This window comes from Brachionichthys hirsutus, chromosome 4, assembly GCF_040956055.1.
Source record: "Brachionichthys hirsutus isolate HB-005 chromosome 4, CSIRO-AGI_Bhir_v1, whole genome shotgun sequence".
Classification (NCBI taxonomy): domain Eukaryota; kingdom Metazoa; phylum Chordata; class Actinopteri; order Lophiiformes; family Brachionichthyidae; genus Brachionichthys; species Brachionichthys hirsutus.
Window position 1 is genome coordinate 3378401 of NC_090900.1, and position 25684 is coordinate 3404084.

At 41.7% G+C, this 25684-nt stretch overlaps 2 protein-coding genes and 1 pseudogene across 2 annotated transcripts; all 3 read right to left on the reverse strand.

Moving 5' to 3' along the window:
- Nucleotides 1–296: 296 nt before the first annotated feature.
- LOC137893004 (arrestin domain-containing protein 3-like) lies at nt 297–5385 on the reverse strand. The gene is made up of 7 exons (XM_068738428.1): nt 5127–5385; nt 3748–3792; nt 3580–3640; nt 3228–3378; nt 2787–2883; nt 2465–2721; nt 297–1184 (listed from the first exon to the last, which is right to left on the reverse strand). Exons 1-7 carry the CDS (start codon nt 5383–5385, stop codon nt 930–932), a joined length of 1125 nt encoding a protein of 374 aa, XP_068594529.1. The 3' UTR covers nt 297–929.
- Nucleotides 5386–6729: 1344 nt separating this feature from the next.
- Nucleotides 6730–8579, reverse strand: LOC137918024 (arrestin domain-containing protein 3-like; annotated as a pseudogene).
- A 1261-nt stretch (nt 8580–9840) lies between these two features.
- On the reverse strand, nt 9841–13887 carry LOC137893255 (arrestin domain-containing protein 3-like). The gene is made up of 6 exons (XM_068738710.1): nt 13473–13887; nt 13300–13363; nt 12430–12577; nt 11351–11453; nt 10993–11258; nt 9841–10796 (listed from the first exon to the last, which is right to left on the reverse strand). The coding sequence occupies exons 1-6, from the start codon at nt 13768–13770 to the stop codon at nt 10698–10700; spliced, it is 978 nt and encodes a 325-aa protein (XP_068594811.1). The 5' UTR covers nt 13771–13887; the 3' UTR covers nt 9841–10697.
- Between the last annotated feature and the right edge of the window lie 11797 nt (nt 13888–25684).

Here is a 25684-nt window from a genome sequence, read left to right on the forward strand (position 1 = left end):
TGTTGAGTGTCGGTGTGTGTGTGCGTGAGTGTGTTGGATGCCGAGGGTTGACGAGCTGCGCTCGTCAACTTGTCGTCTTCTGCGTTGCAAAAGCAATAGCCCCTTACGCCTAGAATAGGCGCTCGGGCCTAATAAGCCTCCTCTCTGAAATGTTTGCTTAACCAATCTTGTTGATCCTGTTTTTCAAGTCTGTAATCGTCACTGCGTGCGGACACCTGTCGGAAATTTCCAATGAAAGGGATAAAAACATTTTAACTGTTCTCACACACGCATATTAAATTAGATGTTGTGGATACATACACAAATCTTTATTTTACAGTTCTGACAAATAAAACATGAGAAAAATAGTTCAGCCAAGAGAACAGCAATTGTGTCTCTTTTTTCATACTCACTGTACATTTCGAGATGCTGACTGGACCAGCATGTTATGGAAAAACACACCAAGCTACCATTCGTTATATTTGGCGAGCCTCGAGCAGCATATGGTGTTTTGCATATGCTCTGGAAGAGTTGGCCAGCCTCAAATAAAATCATCTCTCAATGGGTAAATTAAAATGAGAAATAACTAGTAATTAAAATAGTTAAGATCATTCCTGGTGGTTAAAATAAAGAAAGAATTTATATGTTTTGGACAAATTTATCACACTTCTGTCACTTGAAACACGTTTCCCTGGTAAACCTTCAAAATTAATTGGTTATAAAATAAGACACAATTAACGCCCCGTGTTAAATAACCGTAAGTGTATCATGCTGCGTCATGATACGGAAAATATTGGAGTAGAAAGAGACCATTTCCTCTCGGTAGACATCGTGGGTGAGACCAAAGAAACTGTCGCACACTCGCTTTCCGGTATGTCATTAAAACACATCGTAAACAGACAAAAAACAGCAACAGACAAGTGCGGACGTAAAGTCGAACGGTCGCATCACTAAAACTTAGTGCCAAAATCTGTCAAAGGGTATGCACTGTGTTCGCCATACGGAGGAGGGGGGTCCAGAGGATTGGATGCTGCTGGTGGTTGTTGTGGTGGCGGAAAGTCCCATGCTTGTGTGTTTGTGCTCCCGAATGCTCCGAAGTCGGAACCAAAGGCTGAAGGTGCCACAGCGGGAACCTGAGAGCTCGGCAGGATGACTATGGGAAATTTGATCTCTGGGTCTGAAGCATATTTGACATCAAGGTAGACCTGTAGAAAACAGAATCACACCGCAGAAGGGCAAACAGTACGATTAGGCCATGTACACATGTACCACAAAAACAAATATCCTCCTCCCTCCGCCTAGATAAAAAAAAAAATTTTTTTTTTTTTTTTTTGTATCTATCCACACGTAACTGCATAAGCGCCTTGTTAAACACATTCATAAGCATGCCAATCCATTTGGCCGGAGGTTTGAGAAACCATCGTTTTTAACGACAGAAATCGGCGGTTTTGTGTGGATAATATCGGCTAAACCGTAGACAAATATCTGTCTTTTGAGATACCCTGCTACGCGTGGACAAGATCTTCATTTCTTCCTGCCAGGTCCTCTCAGTTCCACACAGGAAGAGGAAGCACTCAAATGCAATTACCGTATTGGCCCGAATATAACACGGTGTTTTTTGCATTGAAATTAGGCTGAAAAAGTCGGGTCGTGTTATATTCGGGGTCTAGACATTATACCCATTCTGAACACTAGATGGCGCCAGATATTGTTATAACTAATGGTGAAAGCCTATCATTATTTTATTGCGATGTTTTTCCTTATTCATATGTGGTGAGATGTGTCTGTGTGGATGTGTGTGTGTGTGTGGGTGCGCGCATCCAGCTGGGGCGTGTCCCGCCAGAGCGAGCGAGTGTGTGTGAGAGATAAAGAGAGAGAGCGCAGAGCAGCAACAGAGAGAACTCTGACAGAGATATGTGAGCGATAGGAGGAAACTGAGTTTTGTTTAACAGTGCAAGTAAAATAAAGCAGCTTCAGTGATTCAGCACGTCTGGCCGGCGTCCATCTTGTGTTGCTGCGCTTCAGCCTTCGTCCCCAGCGTGAAGTCTGGAAGTTAACCCCGGAGGCGCTGGAGAACAACGATCCCCCGTTAGACTTCACTTTGATGGTTAATGCAGTTATTGCAATTTTGTTGTTTTATCAGTAGATTGGTTTATTTACATTTTAAAAACCAGAAGCCATTCATTTACAAATGTGATTGCGCTTTAGTTCACATATTTAAATGTTCAGATATTAAGATGTGAGACAGTTTTTGCATGATTTGAATGTGCCAAAATAACATGCTTTTTCTCTCGAATTTATTGTTATAATCATTTGTTTCAGATGTACTGTAATTATTTTCTGTATAAAAATTGAAATTGGTGTTCAAAAAGTATTTTCTCAAACTTGAGTCTTGAAAAAGAGGGGGTCGTATTATATCCGGGGTCGTGTTATATTCGGGCCAATACGGTAACCGCTGCAGTATGTGTTGTAAATAGACGCTTACCCTCAGTCTGTATTCCACTTTCATGATTCTGCAGTTGGCGATCGAGGGCTCTGCATCATGAGGGATCGGGATGACTCTGGTGAAGTTTTCCTTAGAAGAAGGGGCAATGGAATCTCCAACTTCTTTTAACAGGTCTTTAGTATTGAGTCTTCTCTTCCCCTTTGCAAAGAAGGAATGTTTTGAGTACACAGTGTACTTGGCCTTGATCTCGCGAGATGAGTTGTTCTGAATGCTGGTCATAACTTTTAATCCCTCTCCTGCAACACAGACAACAAACGTCACACGAGATTAAGACGAGCCCGATCGCTTTAACGGCCCTCACCTTGGTAGAAAGCTGCCTTCTCCAGATTCACATCCATGGCGACCGACCCTGAAGTAAATACTTTCATTTTCTTTTCCATGGACATATGCTTTGGTTTCTGAAAGAAGAGCAGATTACTAGATGCAATGCAACAACAATGGGGAGGGGGACAAAATTATTTATTGTCTATCACTACATAAATATTATAGTCTACATGCAAAGACAACCCATAGACGTCAGTGAAAGACACAAAAAGCCAGTCCACAACATGCAAATCATTTGATTTGCATGTTTTTAGAGTAAAAAAAAAAAGTCACGCATTCAACAAAATGATCCAAACATAATAAAATGCAAACCTGTTCAGAGAAAGACGAAGCTACAGGGTCTTCAAAAGCATTTAAGACACTTTCAGATCTTTTCTCTCTCAGAATGATAGGAATGAAGGTATAACTCAGCACCTACCATTATCTCAAAGTCACCCCTCAGATCTGGTTTTGCCACAAAGTTGATCTTAGTAGAATCTTTCTGGTCCACCCTCAATGACCTGCCCAGCTTGGCGTCCAGCATGTAGACAATTTTTCCATAGGCGCCTTTGAAGGACGAAGGAATACTCCTAGCACGATACAACAGAAGGAAAGAGACTGAATTTTTGAATGCACTGTACAACTTGTACAAGCTACATTTGTAAAATCTGAGCTTGATTTGCTATAACCTTTTATGGAAGTCTAATCCTTGACTTATTAACGAAATAAGTCCAGAGTGGATATGGGTCTACCAAACTCATAGTGGAACCAGTCATAGAATTATTTCTCACCTGACAGGGAACTGGAAAGTAAATGGGTAAACATGGCATCCGGGGGCAACCACGCTGCTGTCTGAAAAGCAACAAAGACAGAATTGGCATAAATACGTGAGCCTATAAGATTTAGACATTGTTGTCTTTGAACTCGATCTCTGGATCCAACAGCTTTGGAATACGTACATGTTTCTCCATTCTCCTGTGTCAGTAGAATATCACTGCCACGTCCTGGATTAACAACAAATACATCGTTACTTAAGCGATATCACACATTTCTAAATGTGCTCCTCAAAACTTATGTAATACTTTTATGACATCCAACCTCCCCATTGTCAAAATAATGAGAATGAAGCAACATATTTTGACAATAATATCAGAATCATGAAAAGAAAATGAATTATGAAATTCAATTTGGAACTGGGATTCAAATCAGAATTATGTATGCATGTGTACAATGTGTTACAAACTATGTTCCCTGAAATCCATTTTAAAACATAAAAGAAAAAGAAAAATCGTTTTTTGCTGGAGACTGTTAAAAATGATTACCACGCTAAGATAAATATCCCTTTGAACATTTATTCGGTTGCTACGACACTCACACAAAGGATTACAGCGTTGGGTTCTTCCTGCAAAGGGTTCTGGCCTTATCTGATCCTATCCTGGATCAGTTTCTATGCGTGTGGCTTCGTATGGTAATAGCAGTCACGTGATATGGTGTAATTATTAGGGGTGTAACGGTTCACGTGGTTGTATTGAACTGTTTCGGTTCTGCGCGTTTGGTTCGATCCACTTGCGTCCCGTTTCGGAACAATAGTCCTGGGGCGAGTTTCCGCACGGACGCCTCTGAGTGTCGGACACAATTGACCGAGAGGGAGGAGTCTTTTGTTGTTGTTGAAAATATCACCCAAATGGGTCGCTTTTATTTATTTATACAAGTTCTATTGTTTGCATTTTGTAAAAAAATAAATAAAAGCATTTTAAATATTTTTTTCTGCCTTTTTCAGTCCTGAAAATTAACAGTTACTTCCACCACAAGTAATTATGGTGTATTTTGGGCGTGTGCATGTTGTATGAAGTATTAAATACATTTCAGCAAGCATGTTAAATGCCCTTTCCTCTGTTATTTCATATTGCTTAACTTCTGAAGTGGTTTAGGTTTCTTTGTATGGTTGCAATTTTATGTTAATAGCATATTTGGAAATATATTTACTGATATTTTTACAGGAATGAGGCGGACACTAGAACAATCCTTCCTTTTTAATGAGGCGCAGGCGGTAGCAGAACTACATTTGTACTGCGAGTTATGTTAATAGAAGTAAAAAATAAAATAAAATAAAAAATAAAACGCACACAACAACTAACATGCCTACGTCATCACGTAACTACGCAAACCATTTCACGATACACTTTAAATTCAGTTTGTAACTGAGTAGCCAAGCGGGACGTCCTCTTCGTCATCCATTATCTCGCTCACTGGAAAAATGCGCAATTGATCACAAACCGCTGCGGGGCCGCCTTTATTTTGAAACCCATTCCGTTCCAGTTTTTAATATCTTATTTACCTTCGTGTTCCTTGCTTCGAACAAAGTAGTGCTTGATGCTGAAGTACTTGTCCTTGGAGTGGTACACGACCGTGGTCTGCCCATGCCGCTCGCTCCAGCGCACCTCGGCTTTCCCCTTGAACTTAATGGACAGCGTCTCCATTTGACAGTCTTTGGCCACCTCCAGCGTGACGCGCCCGGACACGAAGTCCCCGTTAGTGAAGGCGTTCTTGGCATTAATAGAATCGTAGGTGACTTGGAGGCTCTTCACGGCGCTCATTGTAATCAATGTTCACAAACACACAGCAGGTTGCGGGTGCGTCCCAGCCCCGCAGGTGCGCGCGTAATTTCCGTGTTTGTGTACGGGAGGTGTCGCACGGCACACACACAATGAACTCGTATCGTACGGGAACTTAGTGGAGCCGTGTATTAGTTTACGTGTTGATCCAGATCCGGGTCCGGGGTCGGCTCATGCGCCGCAGGGGCTCCAAGAAAGGAGGAAACGGAGGATCCGGTTTCACAACAGCTGTTTGGAATGCGTTGATGTAACTCCGAGTCTCTCCATGATGAATGAATGAATGAATGAATGAACGCACGACTTCACGATTAGTTATTTTTATTATTATTTGGCGCACAGGAAGCTGCAGTTTGCGCCAAAGCGCAGCGCTATACTCAGAACCTGTTCTGATATGTGGCTGCAGAATGTCGAGACGCATGAATGACGAAAATCGACACCATTCAAATCATTTTGGGAATTTTTATTTTTTTGCCTTCATTCTCTTCCCTTTTCTCCACTCCAGGTGATGCCACGCCCACATCCAGCACCTCCCACCGGCAATTCGTCAATTTCAATCAGCTGACTTCTCGGTCTACCTTTTTACACCTGTCACAACAAGCCGCTTGCTTTTTGTTCCTTCCAGGGTTCACAATCATTTATTACCAACGACAAGGATGCATTTATTTATTGATTGCTGGATGGATCTTGAGTCCGATATGCACTATCATGGAATATGTCATCTGGAGGTGATCCAGAATGAGGTCAGAAAAAAATATAATACATTTTAACATTGCCATTCGAAAATCAGTTTAACAACACAAATCAACTCCGATTCACTTTTACTTTTCATGGTTGGTGCAGTAAATCCAATTACAAATAACATAAAAACAGCATCAAACATTCACATTGTTGACAGCGTGAGACAAACGCTGGTGGAATGGGAGGACAGCTGTCGAGTGAGACTTCTCAGTCAAGTTGTAAATGATTATCCTAAATATGTTGCTTTATTTCCCTAAGATACCATCACTTTGAAGGCTATGTTAACATCAACACAATACAAATCATATTGTACACATATGCATATACAGGATTTATCTGTTACATCCCGAATCCTCTCGCTCATTCAATCATTTCAAACTCTTGCGATTTTCTTAAAAGTGTCAGAACTGAGAGATAAATCGTTTCAATGTCGACCGTCTTGCCATTTCACAAGGATAACAGGGATTAAGCACAGAATTGTTGCATTTTTCATGGCAGTACTTCCTGATTTAGAGTGACAGGCTGGTAATTTAAAGAATTAATTTCCTTCCTAATCTATATTTGAGCGTCTAGGACTTTCCGTGAATATCAGTAAAGGGGGTGGTGGGGGTGGGGGGGGTACATCATATCATATGACGGAGGTGGTGCAAATGAATAATAGGTAGCGTAAGCAGCAGACTGATGCTCCTCCAGAGCGGGCAGGATGACTATGGGAAACTTGATCTCCGGGTCCGGAGCGTACTTGACATCCAGATAGACCTGCGGTAGAGACACGGTCGACGATTAGCACAGGAATCCCGACTCTCTACTCAAAGTATCTGAAGGAAGGAGAGACACACACCCTGAGCCGGTACTCCACTTTGATGATGTTGCAGTTGAAGATGGACACACACGTGTCGGGAGGTACGGCGATGGTCCTGGTGACAGTTTGACTTGCAGAAGGCGGGACGGGTTCATCCGCCTCCTTCACGATGGTTTTGGTTTCAAGTTTCCTCTTTTTTTGTGCAAAGTAACTGCACTTCTTATACAAAGAGTACTTGAGCTTAATGTCACGAGACGATTTGTTGTAAATTGACGCCATAAACTTTAAGGCTTCCCCTGCAAACCGAAGGATTGGAGAAACAATAAAACTACTGTAAACTCTTGCTGTATATTATACAATATACATGTGTATTTATTTAGTTTGTCTCTTTGTTAGCAGGATTATGCAAAAAAAAAAAAAAGTACAAAATACAAAATAAACAGGCAGATTTGCATGACAGTTTCACCAACGATGGACTCTAGCATATCCTGGAGGTGAGTTAATTTTTACTGAATATTCCGATCGGGATCAGGTGGAAATTTGCACTTTCCCAGCACTGTTAAAATAATCTCTGAAGCGAATGTATCATTTAAGCAGAAATGCAACTTTAATAAAAATCTGTCTAACATTTTTATGTGCAATCCTGCTAAACATCCTACAAATACACGATGTCTGATCCTGGTGTAAATTTACCTTGACGGATGGCTGTTCTCTCAATATTTACATCCAGGCTTACACTTCCCGACGTGAAGACATTCATTTTCTTGTTGATGGTGCTGCGCCGCGGAATCTGCCAGGAAAAATGATAAATTAGCAGATTTAGCTTCTCCTCTCATCACCTGAACGGTGAACGCATTACAGGAGCGTGCTGTTACCATCAGCGATGAATCACTGTTCCCACTGTGGACCAGGGTGAACTGCGTCTTAGCTTTCTTGTCTACCTTCATCTTCCTGCTCAGGTTTGCCTCCAGCGTGTACTCGATCTTCCCGTGTGACCCTTTGAACGACGACGGCAGATCTCTGCAAGACGTCGCCATACGTCACACAAATCAGTAGCAGTCTACATTTTTTATTTTCTATCCACTCACAATTCAAGAGTCATATGGAAGACAGCGGTTGAAAATGTAATATTTTATTTATATGACAGGCCATTTCTCGCAATGATGAAATATTTCAAAAGTCTTTAACATGCTAATATGAATGACATGAAAATGTAAAAGACTCACTGTGAAGGGATGTGAAAGGTGAATGGGTAGACATGACAACCCTCGCTAACAATATTGCCACCTGAAAAGCAGCAGCGCGTTACTTTGTGTCAGGAGTGAAGCCCAAGTGTGTTTCCAGCCACAAATAAGAGCTGTAAGTAAGCAGTTCACTTACCTTTGATGTCCTGAATGAGTTGTTGTTTGATACTGAAGTACTTCTCTTTGCTGTGATACCTTTTGGAACTCTGTCCGTGACTTTCAGTCCATTTGACTTTTGCTTTTCCCTTCAGCTTCACACAAAGCGACACTATTTTGCATTCTTTGGCCAGTTCTAGCTCAACTCGTCCGGCAACACAATCCCCACTTGTGAATATGTTGCTTTTGTTTATGGGATTATATCCCACAGAAAAGCCCTTAACATTATTATACATGACAAACGGTGTGGCTGCTGAAGCTATAAGCTGCAAGTGGCGGGTGAGACGGCGAGAACAGACCTCTTATGTGTTGTGAAGTTTCATTTTTGGTAATAATTAAACCTCAAGACTTCAATAAATTTTAATTATCTCGTTTTGTTTTTTTTTGCTTGTGCGGGTGGGTCTAATGTGCCTGTATGTTGATGCTGAAGTGTTTTTCCATGTCAAGAACCCATAATCGAGACATTAGAATAAGAATTAAAGCCAAGTATAGAATAAAACTCACTTGATTTTTATTACCTTTATTGCCAAGATGGCGATAAATGTTTGTCTCGAATCAGGATGACTCAAAACCTTATGCATTGAGTCGGAGTAATTTTTTATGGAGAGCTCTGTTATAAAGTAGTTAACAGGTGTTCTACACATCATTTACTGTCTGGTGGGTGGTTTTAAATTTCAAGTCTGCGTGGTCGCGTCTCGGACCCACACATCCAGTAGCTCACTGTTCAAGGAATTCTCCTTGAACTATGGTCCCAACCAGCACGTGACTTTATCGCATCACACTTTCCAGTGGAACGGAAAAAAAACAGTCTGCAGAGTTTAGCAACACCTTGTAAACGAAGGCTTATCTCATGGTTTAAGAGCTTTATACTGTAATTAAGTAATATAAAGTAAGGATTGGGGATTAGAGTTGGTTAAAGATCATTTGATATTATTTCAGTTTGATTTTCAAACATTAATTCATTTTGAGAGAAAGATTTTGTCTGAGGAACATAATAGTGAATTAGAAAAATATTTATGGACTTTTGGTTTTGGATTTAAAAAAATCTCTAAATACATACTGGTCATGACGTAATGTGCATTATGTCAGCATTCCTCAACACTATGAGATCAAGTGGAAACAAAATTTGTGTTTCTGCACCTTGACTTGTCTTTTTAATGTCTTCATTTTGGCAACAGTACCTGCAGGATTATCCACAAACCTATTTAATACCTTATGGTTGCAATTCAAATTAAATGAAAATGTGTTAGCCCCTCCAAATCTATATGTCAGTCTCCAAGATTTTCCATTATAATCAGTCTAGAAGGGGAGTAGATCCCGTTTCTGTAAGGCCTGAGATCGTTAGGTTAATTAGGAACCGAGCTGCTCCTCACTTTCACATTTTGTCACCACCATTAGATCATATAAAACATATTTACACAGGTGGAAAAAAAATGTTTTACAGAATATATTTGGACACAAAATATCAGACTTTTAAATTTACAATTACAAACGTTTATTAGTATGCTCACCTACTATGGTAAATTCACATATTGTAAACTGGTTTATATATATATATGTGTGTATATACATAAATACATCATATATACATCTTTTTGAAATTTGACAATAACAGCCTGTGACAACATCAGTCAGGACCCAGGAGGACTTGAACTGAGGACCTTCTTCCTGTGGGGCAATAACACTACACACTGCGCCACCATGCTCACTATGTTTCAACTGCTATACACAAAATTCTACAAAAGTGCTGAGGTAGTGAATATGGCCACAGTGGTTACGGTGCGGATATCGTTCAGCCAGCCAGTGAAATGTTTGCATAGAGGCTTCATGTGTGCTCGTCATCTTCATCCTCACTTTGAGGACAATTACCCGACCATATCTAAACATCCAGTTAATTCAGAATACAGTGTTATATACATGCCGACTACAGTATGAATAACAAGAAGTAGAGCTAAAAAAAACATGCAAAATGTTTACAAAATATTTACAAAATGTAAAATGGCTTTCGTTCACAATTACATCTGCAATGTGTCGATGAAGGTTCTTGTTTTTTTGTTTCTTTGGTTTTCGCCTCTCTGAGACAGTCCCTGTAGGATCCAAGGGGGATTTCACATTCTGTAACATTTTCCCATTCGGAAAACATTCTGATATTTTCTTAATTTGATATTTCCGCTGTGAATTCATTGTTAAAGAATTTCTGCTCAGTCAACCCAGTCAGTCAGGAGAGCTCAGAGAAATAAAGCTCCAGTATTGGACCAGTTCAAACGGAGACATCCTATTGTGGCGTGAAACAAAACATCACTCCATCAGGTAACAACAGATGCGTTAGAAACAGTGTCTGTATTACACATTTACTAACTAATCGCATGACGGTGAATGTTTGCAGGAGTGTCACACAGGATGATGGGAATCATCACTACGAGGTCGTGGGCAGCGGCTACACTCAGAGCTACCTGCAGAAAACACAGGACACAAAAATGAAATTCAGCATTTGACTGTAGTGTGGAAAGGCTCCTTTAGACTCCAATCCTCATTAAGTCCGATCCAGTTCACACGTGTGTAACGAATGTATTATAAAGCTCTCTGAATATGCAGAGAGCTCATGTTTCAGAGCTGCAACCAGTCAGGCCATCAGTCTGTCATACCAACCTCTACCATGTAATCCACTTGCAGGATGCTGCAGTTGGAGATGGTGAGCTCTGCAGTCGGAGGTATGGGGAGCGTGAACTCAGCGTGGACGTCAGAGCTGTGAGCTCTCAGGGGCTCGCCAGCCAGCGACGCCAGGTTTTTGAAGACCACCCTCTGGCTGACCCTATCATGGGTGTAGAAACTCTGCTTCTGCTGCAGCTTCAACTTCGGGGTTGCTGTTCTAGACGAAGAGTTACTGAAGTCGCAGATGATTCTCACAGTTTCACCTGGAGGAGAAACAAACACACACAGAGGGAGCGTTTCAGGTGATATTTGGATGTGGCTGTTTTAACCGTGGATGGACAGATGGATGCAGTACCAGGGTTGAAGGCTTTTTTTTCCGTGCTGGCGGTCATTGCGATTGGACCTGAGGCACACCACAGGCAGCAGAATGTCATCTTGTTGGATCCTGACAGAGGAGCCTACAGAACACAGTAAAATAAGTAAATGCACGAATCTGCCTCATCAAAACCTCCAGCTGTTGAGGCCTCTTTCGTGACCTCTATAATTTTATTATTTATTTATTTATTTCGACCACGTAAACAACAAAGAATACAATGATAAAACAATGCCAAATACATGCGCACACATATACATTAACATATACATAATTACATATATATACTGTACACACATATATAAGGACATATTCACACACACACGCAGCACATGTAACATTAATTATCAATAACTCAAACAATAAATAATAGCCATAATGCCCTAACTATGCAATTTACGTCAGCAAAAAGGAGTAGGAAGAAGTATGCACTTATTTAACCCTACCCCTTCTAAACTTAAACATTATCTTTACTTATCAATTTACTAGCTAATGTACATAACATTCTTTTCTTTTGTATAATACACTTTTTTTGCTGATAAAGATAGCAATTCACCCCATGTTTGGACCCATGAGCGATAGTGTCAGGTATTGTCCCTGTATATTTGCAAAATCATTTCTTTGTGCCTTCTTTTAAATAAAGTCAAACTCAACATATTTTTCATTTCATTACTCAGTTCTATTCCAGTCTTACTCCACAGACAGTAATACAAAAACCCTTCTTTGTTGTGCGTATTCTACGGACCTTTAGATTTGACATATTTCTGAAATTGTATCCCTGGTGTCTCTCATTAAACATTTTTTGTATATTGTGTGGTAATAAATAGTGTTTTGCTTTATATAAAACTTGAACTGTTTTGTGCTGTACTAAATCAAAAAAATTCAGACTTCGAGATTGCCAGAATAAATCATTAGTGTGTGCTTTATAATCCACTTTATGAACGATACGTATAGCTCTTTTCTGCAAAAATAATAACCTCACATAAGGGCCAAACAGGAAACTCAATTGTTTGTTTGCCCCCGGGACCGCTGGCAGGTCAACGGCGTCACGGATCACTTACCCACAGCTCCGGATGGTTGGTGTCGATGTGGCCGACAAAGTTTAACTCTGTCACAAAGTCTTTGGACAAATGCCAGGGTCTGACGATGCCCACTGTCAAGGTGTACGCGATCTTCCCACTTATGCCAGTGAAGGAGGATGGGAAGTCTCTGCGTGGTGACAACACGATGAAAACACGCATTACTGTGCGTCGTTCCATTTGTCAAACTCAAACAAACGGCCGGGAGACGAGGCTGACCTGGAATATAATCTATAAACACATTTCAATGCAAAAACGTCGCATTGAGAGGTGCAATCCAAGAGAACTCTGATGCATCATTTTATGTCAATATCAGAATATTTTTTGCGTACTTATGTCCACATCCAAACTCAAATATGACTCTCCGTAAGTCGCTACCAAGTTTAGTTGAAACCTGCCACGTTGTTTTTGTGCGTTCCTTAAAACAGACGAGGTATCAAACAATGACCGTCATGAGTTTTTTCTTATCACTCTTGCCTCCATATAATATTTTTATTGATTATGATGATGATAATCCTCGTCCATCAATTTGTTTGTTTGAGTATGAATATAGTTATTAGATAGAATGTTAGAGTACAAGTACAGTCAAACATCCTGTCTAAGAGGAGCATTTCCAAAAAGCCCCTGCGGTCTTGTTTCCATCGAAAATCCTTCGTACATAAATCATCGACATTTAACAATACCAATAAAACTAATATTAAATTACTCAATTGATGCAAAATAACAATAAATTAAAGTACAGCGTGACTCTCTGCTGCATCTGTAATAAAAGCCCGGGGGGGGGGGGGGACAACAACAAAACAACAACAACAACAAGGCCATGCGATCAGACGCAAAGCTGCTCATACACACCCATGTGGGATCTGACAGGTAAACTGATACACGTGAGTTCCCGTCTGGAGTTTTGACGCCTCGCCTAAAGCTGCGACGGAGACACGAATTTAGTGATTTTATTTGATCTATAACATTTGATCTATTTTTTTATAACAGTGACGGCTTAAAGGGCCGCCACGCGAGCCGCATACCACCGCTCGGCTGATCAATGACGCTTTTCAGTTTGAAGAACTCCAGATTGGCGACGCGCTGTCTCCTTCCTCTCCTTCCTCTCCTTCCTCTTCCTCTTCCTCTTCGTCCTCCTCCTCCCGAGACGCTCCAAGCGACGCTGGCCTTTCCCGTCAGAGCCATCGTGATCACGTCGACTCTCGTCTGCTTCGTGAGCTCGAAGGAGATCTGACCTGTGATCAGATCTCCGCCGGAGAAGCTGTTCCTCTCGTTCAATGCGCTGAAACTGATGTTGAAGTTCTTCACCGTCTGCTGGAACATTGTTGACGGTCGAGTTAGGGCTTAAAACGAATAGGAAATATAACTCTTTAAGTTTAAAAGTAAAACAACATCAAATAAAACAGGGTGTTTTGAAGTGGAACTGTTGTCACAAGTGTCGGTTTGGTTAAAGCTAAAAGGGAACGAGAGATCACCCGCAGTAATAACAGGGCAGCAACAATAAAACGCATACCACATACTGCGCATGCGCCGAATGACCAGCCCTGCTTTTAGGCGGGGCCCCATTTGTCCTCCTTACATACGTATTTGTCGCCCCCGTTAGGAATTTAAACGCACTGCACCATCATTCTTAAAATCCCAAAAGTAAATATGATAAATGTTAAAATGACTGCACATATCGCGCTTTCTGCATCTTCATGGTGCCCAAAGCGCTTTACAAAAGCATATTTGATACATTATGCGTTTCACTTTACTCAAACATTGTAAAAAAAATATTGCAGTTCTTCAGTTTGGTTACCCACTATGGTCAAGGCGATGTTAGCGTTGAATAAGAACTACTGGAATTTTTAAGTAATGTAAATTGGTTAATTATATATACAAATGAAAAAAAACACACTCAGGGTATTGTATTAAGATATTAGAATACAATCTTTATCACATTATTTTTAAAGAGTTAAAACGAATGAATTCTTTTCAGGTTTCAGAAAAGTTGAGTTGAACCGCCCATGTCGCTCCTGCACCACTAGATGGCACTATATACACAATTCTTCCTCATTGCATAATAAAAAAAAAACAATGGCTCCACTCAAAAGATGACTTGTGGGTTCAAACCCAAATGTCATGCCGTTTTCCAGATAATGAATAGTTCTCACATAACCACCCCTGGAATAAGCTTCACAGTAGCTTTGTGAACATATTGTCTTGTTATGCTTTATTGACAAGAAATTAAACTGCCTCTTGATGGGCTAATGACACACAATAGAGCCATAAAACGCTGATAACAAGCCATTAAAACTGACAGCACAAAGCATATGGAAACTCCTTGCATAAGGTCCAGCAGTTTCCTGTACCAGATTCACACTTTATGTGTGTGTGTGTGTGTGTGTATCTACTGTATGCTGTAATGAGCTCATGAAGTTGGTAGGTACATTTCTGTTTAATACTTTGCCATCCTTCTATTACAAGGTTTGCACAACCCCCACTCATTTAACAGTAAAATATATGCACATATATATATATCTAGCAAGAGTTTTAATGTGCTATTTCATCAAGGTCAGTTGTTTGACAGGACAGATCAGAGCCTGTGAATGTTTCAGGTGCATTTTGAAACGGGAAGAACTGAGAAGCCGGCCTTTAACCTTGTTGTCCATCAGCTTCTTAAAAAACGTATGAACGGGGAAAAAGTGTCTTGTTCCAATTGTACAAGGAAGCTTAAAGTTTTTCGATGAGCTGTCGCACAAAACACATCTCTAACTTGCTTTTACTAATTTTTGCTCTTTTCATTATCAGATTTCCAGACAAAGTATTAGAAATAAACAACCCACAAATGAAAATGATGCGCTGGGTGATGATGTAAACCATTTGGTCTCATAGTTGATTTCTCTATAGCAACCGATCGTTTGCTCAAAAATAACGGACTTACATGTGATTCTGTTTTAAATCCGGAGCGTGACAGCGGTTCCTGAAAGGTAATGCAACACGCTTTATGCGTGGTTTTGTGAAAGGTAGCCGGTTGTTGTAAAAGTGGGGGGTCTGATGCGGATGAGTGGTTGGCACATTCGAGTGAAAGAGTCTTTGGAACATGAGCGTCTGATGCAGATCTGCGTTCCGGACATTAGCGTGTGTCTTTCTTAGGTTGAGTGCACACGCACACACGGCCATTTATAATGCCTTTGCTGTCTGATAAGGGCAACTACTGGGTTCAGTTCTGCACACTGTGACTTAAACTCACCTGCCAACTCTGTAAGCCAACCCCACACACATTCATATACACACACGCCTCTCCGTCCATCTATCGTCTCATCTCATAGATGTAGATGATAACGCTATTTTGTTCTTGTTGTGTCCTGTGCAAGTTAAATGATAAGAACTTTTCCGGTTTGATTCTTTTTTGACTTGATTTCAAACACACACGCACCTATAAAGAGGCCAGCTGCTTTGTGCAAGCCCATCATCATCACTTTCTTGAAATCGGTCCCTGAACCTTTCCACCTTTCATGTGAGCTAAGAATTCTAATTATATCTCTCCCCCCACCCCCAAAAAATGTGCTTTTCTGTGCCTAATAATTTATAGTTTCATCATTTCACCCAGATATACTCCCACTGTGTGTTGTACAAGAATACAAAATACATCTCAGTTCATCCGATCTAAACCCAAAGTGAAGTAAAAGAACCCAGGGGATAAGCTGCAGTATTGATCTGCGCTTTCTGCACACCGCCTCGCTCTTTTTAGTTAATCCACAGGGTCAGCGCTAATGACATTGAGGAGCTCCTCTGGCAGTCGGCACTGCTGCCATTTGCAATTTAGATAGAAGGAAAAGAGAAGAGGAGGAGGTGTACGAAAACCGGGACGGAGAGCGGGGGGAGAAAGGAAACAAGCGAGGAAGAGGAGGATTGGAATAAATGACAGGGACGGGGGGGTAAATGATGACGCATGAAAAGAAAAGGCAGGAAAGACTGGCAGTGTGAGGGTGGGTGCACTGCAGGAGAATGGAGAATGTACAGGAGTGGATGGATTTGACAGAACTGACAGGAATGGAGAATCTTTCTGCTGATTTGGTCAGATTTGGACAGTTTATTTTCATTCTTGCCAAGAGACGGATGAGAAAAATGTACGTCCTTCTCATATCTGTTGGTTAAATATTAAGTTACCACTGGATGCCTGTCAGCTTATCTGTACATGATGACAGTCAGCCTGTCTTAAAAAAGAAATATATGACTGAGCACCTCATGTTTGATTTGTATAAAAGTTGAAGGGTAAAACACCCCATTATAGTTGTTTGTCACATAGACTCGACTGGGCAACTGTTCTTTGGGGTAAAACAAATGTTTTCTTTTGTCTTTTAATTTTTATTTTAAGTAGGGTCAACTCCATCCAAACATAAGTAAGGTTGAAAATTATTAATTTCCATATTTAAAAAAAGAAATGAAAGAGTGGGAGGGCGTCGACGGATGTGGCTCTGACCGGTTGTCGGGTTTTTCAACACCTTTGCGGAGCCTCCTTAACCCTGACTGGCATTGTTTGTGGAGAAGAAAGCTATCAGTGGATCTGCACAAGATCAGGGTTGGCAAACTGTCGCTTCTGTGTTTTCCTGTTTTGCAGCAGGAGTTCTTTTAAACACACACACACACACACACACACACAAATAGCTTCTCAAATGAGATGTAGTTCACCCTTCATGCAGGTCGCTCAAAGGAAATTAATCTGTTTATTTAATTAAAGTTACCTTTTTCTTTTCTTTTTTCCAATTCATGCATCAACAAAATGTTTATTAGAACGTGTAGATTTGATTTTAAGCTTCTTTGTTTTTTGCATCATGCAGTGTAAGCATTTAAGAAAGTGCAGTATGCACTGTGTACTCTCTATGTACCTCTGTTGGTTGAACACAACTAAAATATACTGGTACAATGACAAAATCAGTATTTCATCGGCCATAAAAACTGCCTGAACAACTTTTTTTCTACAAAAAAGGAACACCTTTTGCCACTGAACCAAACTTATGAAAGAAAACGGACATTAAGTAAATCCTAAACAATGGCAAATCAAGCATTAGGTAGACTACTCTCAATTGGTTTGGATAGACCATCAAAAAAAGTGTAGCACCTGCTCTGAGATCAGACAGCATGGGTTGAGCATTCTCTCGGGACAGTGAGAGAATGAGACTATTTGAAACCATGTCTGTCTGTGTTTTAATGAAGTAAGAGGCTGTTAGCCTTTAATCACTGAGTCAAACAATGGGAGACTGGTTTTGGGGTTTCCTGAAAAGCGATGACGTTAGACAAAAAAAAAAAAGAACGAATCTTTTATTTAACAAAGCATCACAGTTTACTCACTCTGTGGTCAGACTTGAAAAGGTAATACTACTGCAGTGATGTCATTACCACAGTCCTAACACTAATGAGCCAGGAATAAAATGGGGTTCATAATGCAGCCTTCATGTTCAAGCCCGTCTCTGTCTGTCTCTCAGAGTCGTTCCCTGTGGTTAACCCTGACAGTAACACAAATCATCATTCTACATGTCACTCTCATGTCTGAAGTTCATGTCTGAATTTGTGCTCTATCGCAGTTTATAACAGTTGCCTCCGTAAAACAAAAGAGCTGCTTTGTTCCATCGTCAGGCTAAATCCTCTCTTAGCAATTACCGCTCACCTTCCAAAGACCTCGGCCAGGAACACATCTGAGCTCTTTCTTTTAAGGCGGGCAGTGGAGCATAAAGACAAAGGCGTTATAGAAGCAAGACCTGATTGCTCTTGTTTTTCAGCTGGCTATACTGTAAGCTTTGAGCAAAATGCTACCATTATGCACCTCTATTGGCGCATAGAGCATGTATTTTCATGTATTTTCATGTATTTTCATGTCCGATCTGTCTTTTTGTGGCTTTTTGTGATTGCTTAAAGGTAAAAGTAAAAAAATAAAAATGTATGGAACAATTCTTTCAAGAGCTTTCAAGAGCTTCAAACTAAATGTCATGTGAGCTGATGAAAATTAGTAAAATAAAGATGCCATTTTTTACTTGTGACATTGTTGGTTTCATTGATTAGGTCTCATAGGTTCACAGCTTGATGCAATGGCATGCATACTTTGTCATAACAGCATTTTAAGGCTAATGCTAATCTAATCCTCTAATCCTCCACAAAGGTACCGTAGTAATATTTGAGGACCAGTCTTTCCCAGTGGATCGATTGTCAGGCAGGACTGACAATAGTACACCACGATAATTTCTTTCTGAGAGATGACATGAGGGCAAAGTTCAATAAACGTACAGAAATTTTCTCCATACAAAGTTGCAGGTCAAAAAGGTTTGTTCGCTGTGCTAAGAGGACCACAGCACAATTGCGCAATAGCACAGAATAAGAACGAGACTTGGGTTAACTGTTTGCCTCGGGCTGTCCTTCTGTTTCAAAGCAAATCTTCCATGCTGTGACAGAGAACCTTGAAATCGAATCCATTTGATATCCCCTTTAAACTCTTTTTTTTATGACTCAGTGAAGAAAGAGATGCCATCGCGGTTGTCCTGACTCAACTTGTTCTCATTTCCTGTTTAAGGGGAATGCGGCTTGATCGTATTACGCGGCGCATCAAACACCATGAAGGCAGCTTGCCACAAAAACAAAACTGCTTGGGACATTTATTTTGTCCACGTAATGTACGTTTTGTGTTGCCTCTCATCACAGAGCCGCCGTTGTTTACATCAGGGTCAGTGGGAGGCTCCCAGGCGCAAAGGCTCTGACAGTCTATCGGAGGAGGAGGTTAGTTAATAAGAGCACACGACCTCTGTCCTGACCTTGATACGGGACCATCTCTTATCCAGGCTTAGAGATGAGATGAGGCTGAGAGGCACGTACCGACACTTAACCCTGATTAAAATCTCTTCATGCATGCTGTCTGTCCATGACATGAGCATAAACATGCAATCTGCATGCTGTACATGCAAATGCATTAAAAATATTAACAAATTAAAATAAACTAAAAACTGTGACACAAGAGTCATTTCAGGCTTTCTCAGATCTATGGATGGAATTGTAATTATGACACCCAAATTTGAAATATATATATATTTTTAATCAGCTTCACAAAGTAAAAATGATCTGAAAAAACCTTGACGCATTGACACACACACACACACACACACGCACACACACACAAAATAAATGCACCAGTCCAAAAACATCAACACATACAAAGCTGTAAATATTGATTCCATAGTTTCGTGTTCAGGTTCTCATATGTAAAAGTCTGAGATTTATGACTTCTGCATCCCCGAGTATAGAAAGAAAGATGCGGCAGGTGGCAATAAACACCACAACCTCCCCCCGTAACATTAAAGGTAAGGGCCAACAACAAGGATGAGCAATGCCGAAAGGATCCGACGAGCTGAGAAATAAAGATGGTGAAGCATTTAAGGCAGGTCATGTGATCTATTGTTTGTGTCAAATTACTACGACACAGCTTTATTTAATAATAGTTCAGTAATGTTTATGATGAAGTCTCTGTCTTCAGGTCACGGTGAGGTTTAGCAGAAGAGTCAGGGTGACAGGAAAGTGATGGTTATGGTAATCTTACAGGAAATTAATTGTCTATGCAAAATCTCCAAAAGTGAAGGAATTAGGGTGCATGTGTGTAGGTGTGTGTGTGTGTGTGTACTTTCAGTTAAGCATTTTGTTATTTTTAGTCAAGTCTGACTTGGGGTCATCTCAGTGTTACAGATCAGAGAGAGTTTTAGGCATAAGAAAGATTGTTTCTTTTCTCCTAAATGCACACACACACACACACACGCATACATGCACACATGCACACACATACACACTCACGCACGCACACGCACACGCACACACACACACACACATTTCAAGCTCCTGTTTTGTTTTTTGGAAAGTGCTCATCTGCAGCCGTATTACCCAGAGTCCTCTGCAGTAGCCCGACCGGCATTCCGCTGCTGGAGCGTTCTGTTCAGCATCCAGCGCACGCTCAGCACAGCTCAGATCATCAGGAATTTCACCAATGGAAAACCTGCTCAGAATTCAGAAAAAGGCTTGCGCCTACATAATTGTGGTGGAGTTTTCCGCAGCAGCTCAACTTGTCCTTCTGCCTGCTTAGTCTCTGGGTTGACATTATGTTTAGTCTCACCAGTGTAATTAAATGTAGACATGACATTTATTATATGTAAAAGAAAAGTCTATTTTTACATGTACAAATCAGGAAGGCTGGGATTTCATGTCGAAATGTGTGTATTTGGCAATGATCGTAACAGCTGCATGTTTTTTGTTGTTATATTGTCCTGGCCATTAAAATCATATTTAATTTAATTTTAATGGCATCCTTGCATATGGCTGGGTCATCAAAATAAAGCGATATCATCTATATGATTTCTTAATATCTGTCATGCAGAAAAGCCAGAGGTCGTTTTTAGTAATAAACCATTTAACAGCTGCTTAATTGCTGCATGAATGAAGGTCTGTAAATTGCCTAACTGATACAGCATATGCTCTTCTCAATATGCACAAATGTAAAAAATGAGTAACTGAACGCCTGCACGTGAACGGTCGAGGAAGCCGCATCTTCTGGTCGGCTTAGAAACAAATGTGTTGCATCAGATACACATGTGTGCAGGAGGTATTTATTTTAGGCGAGTCTGCCCTTCACTGTTATGACCTCTCACTGCAGGTTGTGTTTTCACAGGTGTCTGTTGGTTTGTTTTTCTATTTATTAGCAGGATTACACACACAAAAAACATAAAAACTACTTGATGATGGAAGGTGGGAGGAATGGGCATGGGTCAGGAAAGAACCCATTACATTTTTGGAGTGGATCCAGATAATAAGGCAGATCCAGGAATTTTATAGAATTTATTTATAGGATCACAAAGAGAAACAAAAGCAGAATCAACTGGATTTGTCCAAGTTTGGCCAAAGACGTTTCACCTCTCATCCAAGAGGCTTCTTCAGTTCTGATAGACTGGTAGTGAGTTTAGATACTTGTGCTCTTGTTGGAGCAAATAGCAATTATGTCTGAAGCACAGATTCTAATCAAAGGTGAGAGGTTCAGTTAGTAGCTGGAATTTGGATTAGGATTTAATTTACCTTAGGGGACAGTTAGGCTCGAGTAGAAGTATTCTGTCAACTAAATACCATTCAAGTTGTCACAAATATTTGTTGGTATAGTGAAAAAAGTGTTTTACAGGCTGCCATTGGACTGCCACTAGAAGCAAATTACAAGTTATGGAAATATTGGTTGCTTGATTCCCTGTAAAGAACTGCCAGTCTATTTCTTGCAGCGGGAATTAATCCGAGTCAAACAGCATCAGGATATGAGAGCAGGCGCAGCAGGGCCTGCATTTTCAGGACGGCTTAACTTTAAATGTCTGTTTAATCAGCGGGACATCAGATATTTCAAGATACGCTTATTCGTGTGTTTTCATATCTTGCTTTCCTGTTGCATCAGATTCTGGAAGCAAACCTTTTTTGACTTAAGCCCCAAGTTTACACCACAGAAGGGATGATCTTGAAGCTGCTGCATTTCCATGCCGATTCCTGTTAGATAATCTGTGAGGAAGTTGTTCTGTTTACATCCTGATCAAAGTTGTGGGAAGTTGTTTGTCGAAACCATATTGGAAGTATCACGCTGCCTTTGAAGGCAGCTCTACGTGTTTTTTTAGTCAGATGTGGAGGGGGAGGGGGGGCGGTAACTTTTTCCACCATTAACCAAACCCCTGGTTGGGACACCAACTTCATCAGCACAGAGGAGGGGGGCGTGGAGAACAGCAAAACTTGTTTGGAGCAGGCGGTTTCAAGACGCCCTTTATATGGACCAGAGGAAACTGACTTCGGTGTACTTTATTCTTGTGTGACACTGCAGACACCCCTTTATAGATGTGACGCCCCCTTGGCAGCTGGTAAGGTGTTGTAAAGATCATGCAGGTGGGGGGGGGGGGGTTACTGTGGCGATGTGGTCTCAGTGAATCACAGAAATAAAGGACTATCTTCCTTTATTTCCCAGCATGCAGCTCCGACACCTGTTCATCTTATGCAATAACGAAACTGTGTCTGTCTGTATTTGTATTGGCATCAAACATGAAATTGAAAGAGACGCAGGCATTGTCCCCATGCAAAGCACTCTAGAGTCACGGTTGAGTGGCGATATACCATCCATCATCTGGACGCCGGCGAGTTCTCATGCGACAACAGAAAAACACAGCGAGTAGGTTTACCATTGTTCACGTTAAATCATTGAGCAAGCCACAAGCTTTTGTAAACTTCAGTCCCAATTAATCTCAAGAACCTCTTTTGGGGCGAGGGCTTAATTGTTGGCTAATTAGCCTCCTCGCTAACAGACACTCTGGGTGGAAAATATACGATCACATAGCCCAGCGACGAGCTCAGCAAACAAAAGGCCGTTTTCCAAAATGCCGAAAACATTTGTCGCAACGCTGGAGAGGTGGCGAGTCTAGCATTTTCTTCTTTGAGAATGTGCAGCCAGCTCTGCATACATTCATGTGCAAAGCAGGTGACAGAGGAAAGCAGTGGAGAAGGTGAAACATGGGAGAGGAGGGGACGGAAAACAAGAGGTTGCTCACAGATTTAACAGATTTAAAGTGAACATGTAGAATTATTTAGAAGTGACAGTGCTGATAGTCTATGGCTTAGATGTGCAGGAATAGATTACTTCAGACAGATGGCGGAAAACTACCAGGTGGGATGACTGAGCGATGGAGAGGAGTAAGAAAAGGAGATGGAGGAGAGAGGAGAGGAACACGAGCAGCATGATGGATGTTATCTGACCGATACAGCCGATACAGATTAGAGAATAGTCCCAACAAAAGGAACGGACAGTACACAATAATTTGACTTTACTCAAAATCAAAAAGGAAATTATTCAGCCGAAGTTTTGAGAATCATATGTAATAGTTAAATAAGATAAAGCATGAGAAGGTGCTATCCTCACTTCACCCTGTCTTCCCCTCACGAGATCAGATCGTGAGCTCCCCTGCCTGCAGTTGTGTTTTCCAGTGATGGAGTTGCAACATGCGAGAGTGTAGTTTAGATAGTGACCACAAGCCCACAGATTAAAGAGCGTCACTGTCAGTTCAGCCCCCCCCGTAGAGCACCCGTCGCTTAGGAAACCTACTCGTCAGTCAGTTCGTCAGCCGGCTGGACATCGAGCCGGGAGATCTGCCACTAAGTGTATCAGTCGAGACAGGCTTCACGACTTTAACTCTTCCTCTGCGATGTTGTCTTTGACATGTCGAGGGGATGCGCCACCATCAGACAGCGTCCTCCTGCAGGACAACAGAAGCAGCCGCACCACATCCGGTGGGCCTGAAGGAAAATAGTGGTGAAAGAGAGAAGTGGAAAGAAATGGAACCATGAGCGCACCGTGGAAGCAGCTCTATCGTCAAGTCAATGCAGCATTTAAATACAAATTGGAAATATGTGAATAATAAAGGCTCGCAGAAAACAACGGTCTCTACGTGAGGAACACGGCGCCCCCTCCCTCGCTTACATTACAGCCACTGGTATTTTCGGTTTCCAGGGTATCAGATTTTGGCCTATCTTCCTCATTCTTTTAGCATCCCATCCCTCCTCCGGCATCCCGCAGAACACATGGTTATTGCCTGCTAGTGGTTGTCATAGCGATCGACCCCGAGGGACTCATCACAAAACCAAAAAGTTCTGCATGTCTGAAATAGAACTGCCACCTCTCTCCAGAGGGAAAGGGACACATTTGGGCACATAGGGGGGGGGGGCGAGAGGGGATGAGGGGTGTTCAGTCAAGGGGGGAGAGAGGGAGTGAGAGAGAGGGAGCAAGAGAGAGAGAGAGAGAGAGAGAGAGAGAGAGACTGCATCCATTCCAACTGGGTCACATCACGGGAGCATTACGTAAGCATAAACACTGCTGCCCCTGTGCTGTGCCCTTCGCGTGCGCGCGCACACACACACACACACACACACGCAACAATTCTTACTGTCTGAGAATGGGGGGGGGGGGTCCAGGCATGAAGCTGGGTGGCATATTCTGCTCATGCTCTCGTCTCATGTGTGTTTTGGCAATAAGTGCATTGTGATAATTGAGTGAACCCTCCTCTCTGTTTGCTGCCATACCAGACAGCAGCATGACAGAGCACTTCTTCCCTGCTGCACATCCAAGCACACACACACACACACACCCACACCCACACACACGCACGTTCAATGTTCTGTGAGGAAGACTTAATCTTTCTGTAAAGTCATCATGACCTGCACTTTTTTGTGAAACGAGGATAGTAAATGTGCCAAACCTGCGTCATTCCGCTGAGGAGCAGGGCTGTGTGGGGCCGTCGGAGGATTTCAGCTATTCTCACGCCATCGTCATTATTCAAGATTCAAGATACTTTATTGTCATTATGCAAACACAATAAAATGGTGTGAAGGCCCACGGCTTAAGGCACTCATAGGAACATAAATATTATCAACATGCTACATCTGACCATCCTCATATAGTCGTCACATTTATAGCACACTGAAGTTCCGCTGGACATTTCCTTTTCCTCTTGCTTGAGTGACTGTACAGGAAGGCTTTTGTTGTGGACCCCCAGTGCATCCTGGGAGTGTTTCTAGCTCCATGTAGCACGTGTCTGATCCCAACATGCTCTACGCCACACGTTTGGACACTTTAGTAAATAAACACCAATGGAAATTAAGTTCATATTTGCGAGAGCTGTTTGCGCAGTGCGCTGTGTGTGTGTGTGTTTGTGTGTGTGTGTGTGTGTGTGTGCGTGTGTGTATGTGTGTGTGTCGGTAGAGGGTGTGATTGTCCATAAAAGGAACAGCCAAAGCCAGTTGTTTAAAACCCTGTTTGGACGGTTTCAAATCCCCCATTGAGGAGAGAAGTACAGGAGGACAGAGGGAGGGAGGGCAAATGTGTGTGTGTGTGTGTGTGTGTGTTTGTGTGTGTGTGTGTTGTGTGTCAATTTGTCTGTATGTCAGTGGTGTCTTTCCAATAAGGGACAGGATGGATATACTGAAAGACAGACAGCATTTAGAGAGAGAGAGAGAGAGAGAGAGAGAGGTGGGGCTATTACGAAGAGGGCGTGGTAAAAGAGATGTCACTCACTGGCAGTTGCCATGGCAAGCGGGCGGTCCCGAACAGCGGGACATCCAATGGGAGAGGACGCTGCCTGTGTCGCCATGGTGACGGGGCTGTGCCCAGGGAGGCTGTGATGGGTTGACAGGTGCGTGACAATCGGAGCTCTCTGCAAGC